The sequence below is a fragment of the Catharus ustulatus genome, chromosome 6 (assembly GCF_009819885.2).
Source record: "Catharus ustulatus isolate bCatUst1 chromosome 6, bCatUst1.pri.v2, whole genome shotgun sequence".
Lineage (NCBI taxonomy): Eukaryota > Metazoa > Chordata > Aves > Passeriformes > Turdidae > Catharus > Catharus ustulatus.
In genome coordinates this window covers 59001511-59019661 of record NC_046226.1, presented here as the reverse complement: position 1 = coordinate 59019661, position 18151 = coordinate 59001511, and the positions used below count along the sequence as shown (strand labels likewise).

The following is an 18151-nucleotide window of genomic DNA, read 5'->3' as shown; positions in this document are numbered from 1 at the left end:
CAGCATCACAAGAAATTGTTAGAGAAAGGCAAATAAAACCACCCTCGACCCAATCTGTATGGCATTACTTTGCTTTTGACTGGGTTTTTTTAACACTTTGGAGTTTAATTTCTTTAGGTTTATCAAATGAAACATCCTGTGTGGAAGCCTTCATTAACTGCATGCTCAAAAAGATCCAAAGCACCATTTGCAGCAAATCTGTAACACCACGTACATTTCATCTTTATGGGAGAATTTTACATTTATGAACTACTTTCCAAGAAGACACGCAGAACTATTCCTGAAACATTAATCACACATTATAAAGAAAACACAATTTGGAAGTCAAAGTAATTTTGACATATTATATCCTCACTTTCATCTACAGCACCCACAGAGACACACAGGGCTGTACTTAAATAGACTGAAATTAAATTTCACCAGTGATTACTTCTCCTGGGCTCTTCCCTTGAAATTTCCCAGTACAGCATCTTTCTTTTGTTTTCTTTTTTGATTTTTTTTTTCCTACTTTTTTTCCTGAAGAAGTAAGTTCTCTCTTTCACTGTGTGGTTAGGAAAGAGAAGGTAAAGCTTGTTCAGTGCTCTTCTTTCTTGATAATTTTTGTTTTGAGAAGGTGAGCAGCAGCTAAGACCTCGTAACATGAAGCTGTATTTTCATGCAGGTCCCTCAGCAATGGTAAAGGCTTGCTCTGGGTGGGAGCCTGCCCTGCTCTCCAGAACACTGCTGGTTAAGAAAGGCACATTACTATTCACAGGGGTTCATCTCGGATGGAATTATCCCCGCGCCGGTTCTGTACTGATGTGTAACTCCATGGGCTGTGTGTATGATCACATGAGCAGCTCTCCACTGACACCCAATTCCTGGTTCTGCTGCCCTGACAAAACCAACACCGGCACCCTGCTCCCTGCAGGAGTTCCCTGCAAAGTCAGGAGCTCCCACTCCCACTTTCCCTGCTACCCAGGATGGGGAAGCACTTCTGACTCACATTCGAGCTGCTGCTGAAAATAATTTGGCACACAGCATCTGAGGGATGGAAATACCACCAAGGGAACAAATTACAGACCATTCCAGAAGATTTGCTGGTTGGGTTGCTGGATGCTGCACGTCACACAAATGCTCTCTTCCTTGCTCACAGATGCCATGCTGACAGACTGAACTGGTTTAACTCAGGGCCAGTACAGCAAAGGGTATGAAGGTGTCATTCATTCACACTGCCACCACTTCAAGTTGTGAGTAGTAAACAGATAAAGCAAAAATAACCTCAGCCCAACTCTGCTCACGGAGAGCACTCACACACAGCAGCTGAACTAAGAGACAACAATCCAACACCTTGTCTGGGCTGCTTTGCTGCAGAAACTGTGAAAAGCAAGACTGGCCACTGAGAGATCCCTCAGCTGTTCTGACAGGCTGTGACTAACCAAGCCCACAAGGGAAACACAGAAATTAACTGTAACCATTACATAATCTGATATATGATGAGAGCAAACCAATTCCTTTTTTTATGCAGAGATAGAGAGCCAAAGCCTCACAGAGCAGTGTAAAAGCATGGAGACACACAGTCAGTGTGAAGCTACCACTGAGACTGAATTTAATATGTACATCATCTTTGTATTCAAGAACATGCACAGGGTTCCATGTCAATAGTTCATGCTCATGTTAAAATAAACAGAAGCTACAGCATCATGCTGTTATATTTCTTGGTTATCATTTCATAAAGCTGATTTCATCTGTCTACCTGTGAAAATTTCTTCTTCATTTCAGCAAAGATACTCTGTCTGCAACTCCAAAACATATCCTATAGTATGTGAAAACAAAATTAACAAGTCATCATAACTGGAAGTTGTAATTGACTTTTATTTTATATAAAGTCAGTTTTACAGTATAAAAAATATTACTACTGAGTTTGGAAACACCATTCACAGGATAACTCGAGAAGGAATAGCCTGGTTTAATATTAAAATTATCATAGGAGCAATGTTACAGACAGTATCAGTTAAGTTGTAATACACAGACTACATTTCATATAGTAAGAAGTGAATGGATAAGAAAATGTAAATAACAATTCAAGATATAAATTAATGAGAACACTTTACTTGATTATCTTTAAAACATGCCACAGACATAGGTAAATATTTTACCTCATATGATTCAAGGGTAGCATATACCCCTGTAATCCAGTTTATTATTGCATTCATACATTATGAAGCTGTCCAGTTTCACATGAAACTGTTCTTTCACGCCTGAATTATTTCCTGTAGGGAAGTTTTATTAATATGAGCCCATTTTGAAGTATGCAGCTGAAGGCAGTAAAGAGATGAAGTTACTGACTTTATTCCTACCACTCTTAAAGAAAGCCTGCCTTGGTATCTCTGATATGTCATCAAAAATTTAACAACAAACATTAACTGCACAAAACTGTTTTCTGACTAAACATCAAATTAACCAGTTTCTGAACCTCAAGTGGTGTACTTTGTGTTTTTCCAGAAAGGAAACACAGGAAGTGACAACGTCGCTGCTCTTCTCCCAATTCCTTCAACTGCGCCCTCAGTACAGATTATCAAAACAAAAACCAGTGACACGATCTTTACTGACGTGCCCTATTTGCCCCACCAAATGACCTACAAAAATAGCCCAAATTAGACTACTGCATTTCATTTCCCAGCAGGATGACACATAAGGCAAGACTTTTTTCTTCATGTACTGAGAAGCGAAGATCCAGTTTGGAAGTTTTAATACAACAAGACTGTGTCTAGCACTTTCCTTTACACACCAGTCTGTAATTTCAGATTGGAGAGATTTCAGATTTAAATGACACAATTTAAATGTTTGCTGCTTACTGGTTTTACCTGCTCTTAATCAAAGTCATGTACATTTTGTTAAAATGACCCAAAGGTTAATGGAACCCCAGAACCACAAATCTGAAACTGTTGGTTTGTAATATTATCATTGTTATCAAATACACCGCCCTGTGTGCCTTAGGTTGCAATGCAGGATGTAACCAGAGGTTTGTATTCCATACCAGCTGTTAAAACCAGGTGGAGCAGCGTTCTTTATCTCTTCCAGGACCCATCCTCCCTCCAGGAGATATCCTCTGTTCATAGGCCATTGACTCTCACTGTGGAACTGATAAAATTGCTCCCAGAGGGAAGAGCCAAGCATTCCTACCTGGATATAATCTGAGATCTGGAACACCACAGGTAGCCTTTTTCCACTGGATTCCCAGAGGAAGATTAGACCCTTCTACACCACACTGGACCTTCAGAGGAAAACTACATCCCTCTACAGGAGCACTGCTTCAACAGAACCACATCTGTCACTGCAGCCACCGTTTAAAGGACTGCTACCAACACCCTGACTGATGTAGCGTCAGCTGGTATTCTGACTCTGTCAGTGTTTTTGTACTGCTGCATTTTATTTTTAGTTTCCTATTGAGTTGTAGTTTGGTTTTTTTAATTTAAATGTATACATATTACTAAAGGACTGTTATTCCTATCCTCTTATCTTTGCCTGAGAGTCCCTTAATTTCAAAGTTGTAACAATTCAGAAGGGTTTACATTTTCCATTCCAAGAGAGGCTCCTGCCTTCCTTAGCAGACACCTGTCTTTTCAAACCAAAACACTGTGTCAAAGACTTAATTAAGATTTTCAATTTTCCTCCTAATCAGGGACTCCAAAGAACCCTAACTTTAGTCTGAATTCCTTCTCTCCAGACAGGCAGGCCAAGTCTGGTACATGCAGGGGCACATGTAAATTTGTAGTGTGCTATTCCACTTGGTGCACACAGTGAAGGGTGGAAGGGGAGGACAGGCTCCAGGTATCACCTGCAAAGAATTATCTACAGGTTGCTTTTTTAATAAAAATATCCCTGTGCTGGCTTCTCAGCTCTTGTTTTTCTCAGTTAAGGTCAGTTGGAACACTTTCAAGAGCTACTTTACGAAACAAATTCCACACAACAGATCAAACAAATCAGATTTACAAATTATACTGTTTATCTGATGTTCAGAAATTTGAGAAATAATTGAGAGCTTCTCTGACAAGAAAAATCACAAATCACAGAATCATAAAACCATTTAGGTTGGAAAAGACTTCCAAGATAATTGAGTCCAACCTTTAACTGACCATTGCCATGTCAACTAGGTCACAGCACCAAGCACCACATCTACCTGTTTTGTGAACACCTGCAGGGATGGGGACTCCAGCACCTCCCTGGCAGTCCCTTCCAATGCTGGACAACCCTTTCAGTGAGGAAACTCCTCTGAGCTCCAGCCTGAGCCTCCCCTGGCACAGCCTGAGGCAGTGGCCTCTCATCCTGTCATTGTTTCCTGGAGAAGAGCCAATTTCCCCCCAGCTCCCCTTTCAGTCACGCAGTTCTAGAGAGTGATGGGGGTCCCCTTAGTGAAGGGTATCCCAAATTTCCTGGCTCCCCTCTCCTGTCAGGCAGTTCTAGAGAGTGATGGGGCCTCTCCTTAGTGAAGAGTATCCCAAATTTCCTGGCTGCCCTCTCCTGTCACGCAGTTCTAGAGAGTGATGGGGGTCCCCTTAGTGAAGGGTATTCCAAATTTCCTGGCTCCCCTCTCCTGTCAGGCAGTTCTAGAGAGTGATGAGCTCTCCCTGAGCTTCCTTCAGTCCAGGTTGAGCACTCCCAGTTCCCTCAGCTGCTCCCCACGGGGCTTTTACCCTCCAGCCCCTCCCAGCTCTGTGCCCTTCGCTGGGCTCCCTCCAGCCCTTCCATGTCTTTCCTGAGTTGAGGGGCTCAGAACTGGACACAGCACTCAAGGTGTGGCCCCAGCAGCGCCCAGTGCAGGGGACACTCACTGCCCTGCTCCTGCTGGCCACACCATGGCTGATACAGGCCAGGGGGTCATGGGCCACCTCGGCCACTTTCAGCTGCTGCCAATCAGCACCCCCAGGTCCTTTTCCTCTGGGCCCCATTCCAGCCACTGGCCCCCAGCCTGCACCAAATCATGGGGTTGTTGTGGCCCAAGTGCAGGACGCAGCACCTGGCCTTGTTGAAATCACAAGGATGTGTCCATCTCTCAAATGCAGCACTCTCTACTTTTCAATTAAAGTGTTCACTCAAATGCTCCAAATAAACTTTATTATAACCAATAGTGCAATTCTACATTTTACAAAAAGCTTCTCTCAGCATGGAAACATATTTAAGGTACAATTAAGAGACCAAAGGTCTTCTACAAAGTTGCTTAATTTTACCCTGATAAAAGTTACTCTGGAGTGCACCAAGCCATTTATTACACCTCACAAAATCAACAGGCACACTAACTACACAGTTCAAGGCTTTCAAATTAATGTACACACTATTCCCAGGCAAATGCAGAAACACCTTACTGCCTTTTCCCCAGAAGAAATGAGAGCAACTACTCAGGTAGCAAGGACATCTATCCAGTACTTGGGAGAAGTCCTCAAAGCTCCATGCTCCTACTTTGCCAAGTGTGACATAGTACACCAGTGGCTAAGAAAAACAAGTTGCAACTACAAAAGCACCTAAAAGGCAAATGCAGACTGCTAATTAAGGCTACAATTCACAAAATCATCATTATTTTAGCACAGAAATCTTCTCAGGCTATTATTTCAGTCGACAGATATTTGAAATTTTAATTTCAACTGTTAGCTGTAATTTAAAAAAAACACTGACACTTTCATCCCAAGTCACTCCATCCTGCTGAGGGTGGGAATCCCGTGGAATGGAGAGTATCCTGAGCAAGTCTGCTGATGACAATAAGCTGTGTGCTGCTGCCAGTACGTTGGACAGAAGAGATGCCATCCTGAGGGACACTGACAGCTTGTGAGGTGGGGCTGGGTGACCCTGCAAAGTTCAACAAAGCAAAGTGCAAGGTCCTACACCTGAGCTGGGCCAATGCCAAACACACCTACAGGCAGTGCAGAGCAGTGACTGAGAGCAGCCCTGAGGAGAAGCACTTGGGTGATGGCTGATGAAAACCTTACTGTGAGCCAGCAGTGTGAGCTGGCAACACCTGGGTAGGGTCCATGGTAGCGCCATGCTACACAAGAATTTACAGCCCACATACCTTCCTAAAAAATATTTCATTTTTCTTCCATGAAAGATCTGCACCTGCAAGTTGCAGAGCATAAAGCATGTTGTTGCACTGAAGCAATTCAAGCTGTATTTCTGTATATACAAAGGCAGCATTGTTATTAGTGCCATCTGCAAGACAGACATTTGCTTTGACCGTATAGGTTCTGTATTTGTTGAAAATAAAGGAACAATAAAATTAGAGTGTTACTAGATCTGTCACAACAATAAATGTAGGACTGCAGTGGTTTTAACACTGCATTTAGATGTGGCTTGCTATTTTTCAGCCTTGAATCACTTAGTTAATTAAAATTCAATAGCAGCATTTCACTATTTTATCTCCTGCTTCATTTTTATAAAATTATTTTCAGAGATTGAAAGTAAAACCTAAAGCTAAGGTCAAACTTCATACAGATTCTACCCAGTATTTCCAAATTCCAGGTTTCACTGCCAAGTAAAGTTAATGGCCTGTTGAGACTTAAAAGGATCACCACTAGAGAAGATTCTCCATGTCCACACCCTGTAAATAATTCTCACAAATCCCTGCAGTACAGAGGAAAGACAAAGATCAGTGGCAAGCAGCAGACATCAAGCTCATATTGACAGAATTACTTGTACACTGAAGCCTAAGACAGCAATTCTCAAACCCAGTGCAGCTTCAGCAACTTCAGACTCCCACAGAAGTACACTCAAGTGACACTGCCTGTCACTCACTGCTGGCCAAACTCTGAGGTGCACATTCCAGGGCTGTGGAAGTGACTGCATGCATGTTTCCAGCAATTACAAGCACAAGTGAAATCTGGAGCTCCAGTGACACCCAAGTAGCGCATCTGTACCTTCTGAAGTATCATCACATAGCAGAAACAAGCTTCTGTCCAGCTGAACCACTGTCAGTGTCTTACTGTTTCTTCCTCTCTCAGCAATGACAAACATCAGCTCCTTGAGAACCCACAACCATAACAGAGGAATTTTTTCACCTATTTCAAGAGGCCCAATCCATTAAATGCCACACTGGATACATGCTGACTCCTTTTCGCAGAAAATGCAAAGATCTTTCCAATAGACAGCAAATAAGGGGAGCACAGTCAGTGAGACTGGGGTACCATTCCCACCATTTCCCCTCCTTCTACCCTGTGCTTGTGAACCATGGACCCCAGAGTCCTTAAAATCCAGACCCCCTTTTACCCTCAGTAGAGCTGCTCGTGCTCCATGTTTCTTTGCAAGCCCAAGGAAGCTCTTTTCAGAGGTCAGCCTCCCTGGTACAGCCACGTGAGCAGAGCCCCTGCATGGGAGGTGAACACAGGGTCCCTGAAATGAGGGAAGCATGGAGCAGGTGCTCTCACTCACACCTGGCTTTGTTTTAGAGGAAAGAAGCACCTTCTTTTTGAAATCCAGGTTACTGAACTAATGCTGTCAGAGAATTGAAGTGTTACTCAACACAGGGGCCTTGCTGCAGCCCAGTGCGAGTTAATGAGAGAACAGTGCACTTAGAATCCTGCTACAAATGCCTGAACCAAAACGCTTACAAAGATGTATTTTACAGCACACTTGTGGCAAACCAAATACACTTTTTAAAACACAGATCCCAGGAGGTCTTAAACACAGTAATTTTAAGCTGTTAACTTGATAGATCTTGTTGGAACATTTCCTGAGGCAAAAAAAACCAACACTGAACAACCTTTAGACACAATAATTTAATTTTGAATCTGACTAACTTTAAAGTATCAGGCTTCTGAGCACCTCAATAACAAACTTTATCCTCACCTTTGAACTCTTCATCATACCTGGGGAGACTTCAGGCAAAATCCAACAATGTTTTAGAGCTGGTGAAACTAAACAGAGGTCCCTTTACAAGTAAGGAAAAAAACAGCTTCACAGTAAGTCTAAAATACCATGAAAATGGTATTCATTTGATTCAAGGAGGAGCTACAAAATCAGTTCTGTAGCAGAGCCTCATTGATCTTGCTCCCTTTGGAAAATGGGGTGTATGTTTTACTCTCTTCTCTGCCTTGTGTAGTTTGTTTTCCAAGGCACCTTCTCAAAAATGCTTCCTTAGTAACAAATTTTAGTTAAAAAGAATTGGAAGTGCCACCTTGCTGAACCAGCTGCATGCCAGCTGTCATCCGCCACTCCTGGAAAATGCACAGGGACAAATTATTTTTATAATACACATACACTTCAAAGTCTACTACTTCCAACTTTCCAAACATGTCCAAAAATAACCCTATGCCTCAGAAATAAAGAGTGTGTTACGAGGCTAGTGTTTCCCTTTGAGAGTCTGTTCCTACTGCTGTGTATTACCGGGTCATTTGTAAAAAACACTAACAAAAGAATAAGAATGACAAAAAGTTGGCATGTGGCCAGAAATAAATACAACCTGGAGGTTGTTCCAAAGACTGTAGAAAAAGATATAGTGTGAGGGGAGAGCTGGAGATCAAAATACTCACTTTTCAGTTTTACAGAAGGTATTTTTCATATTTTAGAAGACTTTAAATATGCTTTACTAAGGACATCCTGAAGAACCAGTCTTCTCACACTTATCTCCTTATGGCCTTTTAAATACAGTAAATTAAGGTAATTCAAGATCAATTACTTCCCTTAAAAAAGGTCAAACAAAGCAGCTGTCAATACCACAAGAGTGCAAGTATTTCCTGGTCATGCCTGCAGATCACACAAAAACTAACAAAGTTTCCTTCAGGGTAACAAAGAATAGTTTAAATATCTATAGTTGTCTCTTAACCCCTGAACATGGCGAGTTCTTCACTCTCTTGCTCTTAAAAGGTTTTAATTTCAGCTCATCCTATTTTCTTCCCTCCTCTGTCCCAAAGCTGTTGAACCTGAAAAAGGTTTTGTAACCACACTGAAATAATTGTGAGAATTAAATGTCAGTGAAATTCTCTGCATTCACAAACTATCTGCCCAGACTCCCTACACTCATTACAGTAAAACCTTTACATTCAGATCTGAAGCAGCCTCTTCCTCATACAGCTTCCTTTGCTTGTAACTTCTCTGCACCTTCCTAATCAGCATGCTCCTTGGTTTTTCTTAAAAAAAAACAAAACAAACAAACAAACAAAAAAAAAACCTCCATAAAAGCTAAAAAGGGGGATATGAGAACACCACAAGACACTTACTACACTCCTATATATTACTGAATACTTGCAACATTTGTCTTCTAAGGAGAGTCACAGAAGCAGTGGATGGACTTGTCCTCCATTTCTTCAAGTATGAATTTTATGGAAACACTTTCCTTTGCTGCTCCTATTCTGAAGAATTTTTGGTTGGATTGAATTACAAATGCAACATTAGCATAAAAACAAATTAAGAGTCTGAGCAAAACCAGTACTCAGAATTCTGAGTTTTGCCTTCATGGACAATTTTGAAATGAAGGTTTACTTCCCTACAAAATCACCAATAGACACGTACGCTAAAAAATTAAAATCCTGCCCAGTTCGGACATTAAAACATGACTACAGGCACAGTTTTTAATTCTTTAACAAGTCTCTAATTTTAATCTGTCCAGTTGCTGCTGGGGAAAGAAGCTGCACAGCGAGGTGTTAGCAGGGATTCTTTGTGCAGCTCTCTGGGAATTCTGCACAGAAGGAAGGGTCTAGTTCCAAGGAGAAGCACCCAGCACAAGCTCTGCCTGCTGCCACAAAGGGCTCCAGGGAAAACACAGAACTTTGGAGCCATGTCCCCACAGAAGTAACAGGGATGACAGTGCCTATGTGAGAAAGGGCCTAGACAATTTTTCCACATGGAAACCGATGGAAACATTTATTTACAAAAAGCAGGTACTATGTAGGAGTTTCTGTATGTGCTATTCCTTTCCTTCACTGTCACTGATCTCAACCCAATATCTACACAAATCAGTGAGCATGGCTGCCTCCATTCCTTCAGCTCCTGTACTACACTGCCCAACTTCTCTGGAAAATGCTGTTTATACCTTCAGGCACTATTTACTGGGAAAACTTCCACACTGTATCACATCTATTTCTCCTGGAGCTCCGGAAGCAGAGCATTCACCAATCCTCAGGAATTCAGGCACACTGCTCATGTTACTGAGGCAGCTCTCATCACATGTGCCATGGAGAAGCTACACCTGAACTGCAGCACCATAACCAGCTCTAAGCTATTCACAGTAATGCCAATCTAAAAATAATCTCTTGCCATTTTTCAGAAGCACCTAAAGCATCCTTGTGATCACAATCTCAACAATTATATTGAATCAAGTGATCTGTACCAATTTCACCCCTTAGTATTTTTAGAACATGCACAACATCCTTTTTAGAAATTATTTCATCTGCCAATGCTGTGCAAGAGCATTTGCTCAGTGCAAGCTGACTACATGCCAAGCATTGCAAAAACCAAAGAAAATAAAAATCCTGGCATTTCACAGTGCCTGAAACTGTGGTCAAGTTCATTGTTATTTTATCAGAATGCCACAAAAACTTCTGTGACTTACTAGTATTCACAATTATCAATTCTTTAGTACCTAGTGGCATTGTTTTGAGAATACTGCATGCAAGACAAGAAAAATAACAAAATGCTAAATGGCAGCTCACCCAAAGGTACACCACATTAAATCTTAAATAGCAAAGTGTAAAATAGCAGCTTTAAATGTTCACAAAGGAATTAAAAACTTTTTCAAACTGAATAAAAAGGCTGAATATGTACATGGAACTCAATCACTCAATTTTCTACAGACAAAACTCTCACCTTTATTTTCTCAGATAAAACCCAACATATTTTCAAACATAACAAAAAGAGTGAAGCTGTGACTGGATACAAGAACATTTGTGCATAATACAGTGCAGTGCCAATTGTAACGTACTGGGGGGAAAGCTTAGAATAAAACCCTGCCCCACTTCCATTTAATTCTGACAAGACTAAAATATGTAATTCCAAGGCAGCACAAACTCAAGGCACTGGCTTATTTCACTAGTTTTCATGTTATATTGATATCAATACATTCTATCAGCAAGAGGCAGCACAGTAAGAATTTTCACCAGTATATGTGTGTTTGCACAATTAACATTTTTAAACTGTGAAGCAATGTTGCATTGATTATATCCACAAGTTTTAAAAAGAACAGAAAATGGCATTTGAGGGACTTCATTTCATAATGGCAACAAACAGAACACTGGAAACTTTTTTGTTGCATAGTGATATTCTGAGCTCAAAAGAGTGCAGAATGTAACACTATCAAATCTCTGAAGTAGTCTCAGTTTAGGAAAATGTTCATTACTAGTCTGAGAAAGAGTGTGTAGCAGCACAAAAAGAACCCCAACAAACTAGCGTTTATACTTTTACTACTGATGTTTTTGATTTCAAAATTGTAATCACCAGTGCTGCACAAAACAGTAAAGAAGAATGGCATTTATTGTTTGTGGTGATGTTCAAAAGGTATCAGTGCTGGGGAAAAAAAAAGTGTTTAGTTATTTAGTTGTCAGACTCTTCTCCTGAGCAGTAACCAGCAGCATTTGCAGTCTGAGGCTCCAGCACCAAGTGCTGCCCATCAGCAGCTGGTACCTCTTAGGCAAAAACATTGCATCAGATCATCTGCAGGTGCTGACAGTTCATTATCGTGATCACCCTCAGATGCTGCAGATTAAATACCCAGATGAGAGCAAGGGAAAGTGAACAGGAATTGGGAATTCCAACGGCTGGAAAAAAAGCACTTGAATTCTACTCCTAAGCTTTACTCACCAAACTCAATAACTTCATGAACATCCTTCAGAAAGCGTCTGTTTGCAACGAACAAATGATTTGGTGGAATTTCATGTGGATTTTCTGTTTGTTTCCTAAATATGATTTCCAAAATACCTTCTCAGTCAATGAATTCGTTTCTCTAGCTGTCACAATCATACCTTTGTGTTTTCTAATGGAGCACACGAGAAGGAAAAACTGATAAATTATGCAAGCTGTAACCACTTGTAGACTCTTAATACATAGGAATGAAAAAAACAAGGATGTCATCATCAGCATTGAAAAGAACAGCATCCCTTTACTTAAGGGAACTGCAAAATATCTTGATCAGATTCCCGCTCTCCTAATGAGGAAGTCAGAATGATACCCATCAAGAGACACATCCGATTTGTGCAGTGCAGAAGATGAAAATGGATTCATGAGTGGAGGAGAGATGAAAAGACTCACATTAGTGAGCTGAGAGAGAGCTCACACCAGCTTGCTGGATTTAATGGCAGCAAGTATGTATTTATATACACGTTTATTCTGACAGGTGTACTTTGGAGAGTTCATGCTAGAACATGTTGAAAAAGCATCTGCACAGCATTTATTTAATCAGTAGCACAAACACTTCAGAAACCTCATAGCAGAACACACTTCTCATATTCTTACCAATACTCACTAAGTTCTCATACATGTTGATTTTCAAGGTTATTCTCTGTAAAGTTCACTTATATTGCCAGTAAGCACACACAGGCATCTTTCTCCCCAACTCTGTTGATAAGAATATTTTATTATTTTCTATTTGAGGTAGATTTTCCCAAAATAAGTTTCAAGTCAACTTGTCCTGTAAGAAACACTGAAAGCCACAGAAATGTTTTCCCTTCTGATAGCATAATTTTCTTCTTATTTCCAGAATTACCCTACTCATACTATTCACCCTCCCTTCCCAGGGTTACTGGGTAAAAATCCACTCTTATTAATACAGCAATTTTTATAGAATATGCTCAAATTTTGCTACCAGGGTGCAGCAACAAACTGTGTTTTACTCAGTGCCTTCTGTTGACTGGATATAAAAGAAAACTGAATTGAATCTTTTAATCTTTTAGATGAAGAAAGCAAAGCAATTGAGGACTGGAAGGAAAAGGAACAGGGACTAGTTGACACTGAGGCCCAGCTCCAGTGACCAGGGATTCTCACTGTCCCCACCATAAGGAATTACTGGTCACACTACAACAGGAGCAGCTGGGAAGCACCAGACAGCAGGGATGCCAGAATGAACCTAAGTGCCTGCACAGCCCAGGCAAAAACTCTCATGCAAAAAGAAATCCCAACACTGGTTTATTAGGAACTGTTTTAATACATCACTTCCAAAGGAAAGAGAACTTTGTCCCAAAGTTGTGAGCAAGAGAAAATAACAAGGCTCTGGTTACCTGGACTTCCAAGATGCAGCTGAAGCTAAGCAATGTCCAAAAGAAATCTTTTATTACTCTCTTATGAAGAGTTATTTGAAGTGCAGTGGTGAACTTTGTATCCACAAAAACATGGTATTACTCCTTACAAAAGCTAATGAAAAAAATCCAAGCAATTCTACTTTGCAAACAGCCATCTGAGCTCCTGTTAACATATACAAAAACATGGATCCAAACACAAACTGAGGACTCATAACGAACTTAATGCCCATCCTTCCACTCACCACACAGGCTGGCAGCGTTAGGGACACCTCCCACCACTTATCTACCAAGGCATCAGGGACTTCAGACTAGAACCAAAATCCTTTTCCCATCCACTCCTCTGGATGATTAGTCATGCCCTAAACCAGCCCAAAGCAAACATCATTCCATTTCTTCTTGTACTGTCTCATGGAACGCCAAGGAAGATCTTTAGGCTGGTTCAGAGCCCAGCTGAAATGCCTGCAGCAGCAGCAGACACTGAGCTGCATCAGTGACACCCCCAGCCCAGGGGAGGGGACAAATCCCTGAGCTGTGCTCCTTTATCCACCCCCAGAGGTCACAGCTGAGACTCCAAACGATCTGCTTCACTCCAACTGCTCTTGGGGGCATAACAGGAATATCTAGGAGCAGGCTGTTGAGAACTCAGAGACCTGAAGAATTCTGTTTACCCACAGCTCAGTGTTCTCTGCAATGGGACTATTAATGAATCTCAGAAGGACTTAACAGGAACGCTGCAGTGTAATAGTCATTAAAGCTCCCTATCACTTAAAAAAAAAGAGGATATAGTGAAAAACATTGGAAAAGTTGAAGACTATCTTCTGTTAAAACATATATATAGATATAACCAGATGGGCCTAACACAAATAGTTCATCTGCTTTCCTTTTCAATTCAATTTCATTAATGCCCTGCTCAGTTTCACTTACTTTGAATAGAGACACAATAAAGAACTTGAAAAAACTTGCTGAGAAAGAACAACTCGCACTAGTATTATCAATGTACAAAGTTTATAGATTTCCCACTGTTTGTTTAAGATATGGGTATCTCTAATCACATATATTCATCTTCCTTTCCCCATACTTCCCCCCCTACAGATAAAAGTGCATTCAAAAGCCTCGTCCAATAAGTCAGTTAAAAATACACATCTGAATCATAAGTATATTCTGAATACAACTCTAAAGCCAAGGGGGATACTATTAATACATATAACTAAAGACACAGCCTTGGCTAGCTGCTTTTATTAATACCTTGTCTATTCCACTTAACTGCAGCTACTGCCACTATCCCTTGGCTGTATGTTTCTTTGGTTCTAAAATGAAATCTTTGAGTAGATCAGCTACTCTGTCTTCTGTCCCTGGCTTTGTATTTTTGAAGATTTTTGTTAAAAGCTAAGGTTCAAGCATATGAGCAGCTATACTCCATCTCTTTTTTAAAGTTTCTGGGGATTTCACCTTCCTGTAAAAAGGATATAATGTAGTCCTTTAAACCTTAGTAATTTAACAAAGGAAACGAGGTAAAGTTAAAGTTACCTTTTTCCTACATATATCCTGTGTTTACACGCACAACGACCTGCACAAAAAAATAGTTTCTAATGTTCAGTGCTGTTATTTGCTTCCCAGATCTACTCAAGAATACCGTGTAAGGATCAGCACCTCATTTTGCTAAGCTCCACAAAAACGAAGCCCTTGCCTGACAAAGCTTCCCGTAAGAACACACGACAGGTAAACGTAACAAACACTGACGTTTGATGAAAAACAACAGAAGGGGTTTGAGTAATTCAGCAGAACTGCAAAACTACCAGGAAAGTTGGCAAAACGGGTCAGTGTACCTGCTCAGGAAACAAAGTTTGTGCTGATACTGCTCTACCAGCAGCTGTTTCCAAACATTCCATGCCATCAGTGGAACTCCTTCCCCTGCACAGTATCACTCCAACTTGACACGTGTCATTCCCCTATCGCTGCAGGACAGAGGCTTCGCCTTCCTCTTTCACTCGGGCTCTTATCTCCAGCCTATGGCCAAAAGCAAGCCTTTCCCCTTCTCCCAACAGCAGCGGAGAGATGAGGGGCCCAGAAGAAAGGAAACGAGCCGCTGCTCAACCCATTCCCTCCGGCACGAACCGCGGGCACTGCCGCCCGTTCTGCGGCGCTCCAGGAGCCGCCCCGGCCCGGCCCGGCCGCTGCCCCAGGGCCGAGACCCGCAGGAGCAGGCCCCGGCCGCAGCCCCGCAGGAGCGGCCGCGCTGCCTCGGCCCCGTGACACCGGAGCGGCCCGGCCCGGCCCGGCCCCGCCGCCGCGCAGGCCGGGCTGCCCGCATGCCGCGGCACGGACAGGTGCAGCCCTCGGGCCGCCCAGGCTCAGCCCCGGCCTCCTCCGCCTCCTCCTCCTCCCCGGGCAGCCCCGGCAGCCGCGCAGCACCATCACCCCCGGCCCCGCACAAAGACGGGCCCGGCCCGCGGGGCCGCGCAGGGAGCGAGCGGAGCCGAGCCAGGCCGGGCCGGGCCGGGCCTCCTCCACCCCCTCCTCGGCCGGCGCCCCGGGCCTGCCGCCCGCCGCCTCCGCCTCCCGCCTCACCTCTTTGGGGACGAGCTGGTTCTCCTCGCTGGGCACCATGGCCGGTGGCGCGGCGCGGAGCCCGCAGCAGGCTGAACCGAGAGCCGTCGTCAGCAGCAGCGGGAGGCGGGGGGACGCCCGCGGCTCATCCTCCCCCTTCTCCTCCTCCTTTTCCTCCTCCTCTTCTTCTTCTTCTTCCTCTTCCACCTCCTCCTCCTCCTCTTCCTCCTCTTCCACCTCCTCCGCTCCCGCGGGCAGCGCCGCAGCTCCGCCCCGCCGCCAATCCATAGCAAAATGGCCGCCGGCGCGGTTCTCGCGAGAGCCGCCCCGCCCCGGGCTCGCTGCGTGCGGCCGCGCTCATCGCCCTCAGCCCGGCCATGGCCGCGCTGGCGCTGGGCCTGCTGCTGCTGCCTGCCCGGCCGAGCCGAACCGAGCCGAGCCGGGCCGCGCGGTGCTCACCGAGCACGAGGGGCGTGTCGGAGGCAGAGCCGCGCCGCGCACGGGGTGTCTGTGGCTCCGGGCCGCCGCCGCTCCCCTCACGTTACCGGGAGCGGCCGGGCCTGCGAGGCAGCGGGAGGCAGTAAATGCAACGGGCACAGTCTGCGGGCGTGTTCAGGGAAACACTGGACTGCTGTGCTGGTGTTCGGTCATGGGCCGGACTGCCTGCTCTCAGAGGTGTTTTCTGAGCTAACAGTCCGTGCAAATGGAGCAGCAGGAGGCGAGCGGGAAGGCAGCGCGGCCCGGCCCGGGGTGCTCTCGGAGCGGGGCCGGGAATGCCAGGCCCGGCCGCACGGCTCCGTCCCCTCACAGCGGTCCTGCAGCCGCCCTCGGCCAGCCCCGCGCTGCAGGGACACACAGGGTGTGCAGAGGGATTCACTTTACTCCTTTGCAGGCACACAGAAGCTGTGCAGAGGGCTTGATTCACTTTACTCCTTTGCAGGGACGCACACACAGGCTGTGCAGTGGGATTCACTTTGCTCCTTTGCAGGACACACACACAGAAGCTGTGCAGTGGGATTCACTTTGCTCCTTTGCAGGGACACACACACAGGAGCTGTGCAGTGGGATTCACTTTGCTCCTTTGCAGGGACGTACACACAGGCTGTGCAGTGGGATTCACTTTGCTCCTTTGCAGGGACGTACACACAGGCTGTGCAGTGGGATTCACTTTGCTCCTTTGCAGGGACGTACACACAGGCTGTGCAGTGGGATTCACTTTGCTCCTTTGCAGGACACACACACAGGAGCTGTGCAGTGGGATTCACGTTGCTCCTTTGTAGGGACACAGAAGCTGTGCAGTGGGATTCACTTTGCTCCTTTGCTGGGCTGGAGCTGTCCCGCTGTCATGTGAGCCCTTCCCGGTGCCCAGGAGCTGTTCCTTGAATCATGCCATGACGTTCATTGTTCTCGCTGTAAATCCCAGATTAATAGCTCCAAACGCAGTGCAAGGCTATTTCTGTGGCATTGCTTAATTGTTGATTTTTGTCCATAACAGACTGAACTGTATCTGGTTTTTGTGCCACTTGTAACACGCTGAAAGCTGAATCACTAGAATGACTAAAGCGCACGCTGGAGGAAAAGTATTTAATGCCTTCTGCAAAATAAAATAAAAAGCATTCTACTTGGCTCATGAATGATGCTCTATGGTATCTGTACATTTCTGCACAGCTGCTTTTCTTACTATTTTGGTGTCCCCTTGTGGAAAAATGCAGTACTGAGGATAGTTTTTGGTTCATGAAGTTTTGGGGTTTGGCGTCATTTATGAAACCCATTGTACTGGAGGCTGCTGAAGAGTTGATAAAATTGAATGATCTCTTCTTCTCCCTTTCCACATTCGAAGTATGTAACTTCTCAGGTTCCTCTCTGCATTCTCAGGGACCCTTTGGAATCAGGAAATGTCATTACTGTTTTTATGTAACAGTATATGTTTTAATGTTTTTTGAAAAAAGGCTTCCAAATAGTAATTTTTCTAAATAACATCAGTGATTTTATTCTCATCTTTCAAGTATGCCATGGAAATGCTGTGGTTTTGGCTTTGTGGTTTTTTTTTTTAAAATTTTTGCTCTTTGAATCAAGCACAGAAATCCTCTCATTGAAAAACTTAAAGCAGTTTTAGGTGCATTTCCAACCTGTGTTGCATTATGTAACTAAATGGGTTCAAGTTATTTATCTTGTAGAGGTCAGAGGGTTCTTTGGCACAGCAGCTCTTGCCCTGTGGGTTTGGAATATTTTTCACCTGAAAGCCTGTCATCATCTTAGACCTTTGAGCTCCAATATGATAAAATCAAGTGCTGAGACAGGAACCTGTGAGTCCTTTGCTGTTAATGTTACTTTATGTTAAGCACAGGGTCTTGGAGCGCTACCTACCCCTCTACAAGAGGAAGAAAAATATCTAAAATGCTGGGGTTTTG

General features: G+C 43.8%; 1 protein-coding gene across 3 annotated transcripts in view; it reads right to left on the bottom strand.

Moving 5' to 3' along the window:
* USP47 (ubiquitin specific peptidase 47) overlaps positions 1 to 16025 on the bottom strand; it is a 50000-nt gene extending 33975 nt beyond the window's left edge. For 2 of the 3 annotated variants that reach the window (XM_033061657.2, XM_033061658.2), the window contains exon 1: positions 15762 to 16024. In XM_033061657.2, the coding sequence (XP_032917548.1) occupies positions 15762 to 15800 (39 nt within the window). In that variant the 5' untranslated portion in view covers positions 15801 to 16024. Of the gene's footprint in view, positions 1 to 15761 lie in introns of all 3 variants that reach the window. The other variant, XM_033061659.2, reaches the window with a different exon arrangement.
* Between the last annotated feature and the right edge of the window lie 2126 nt (positions 16026 to 18151).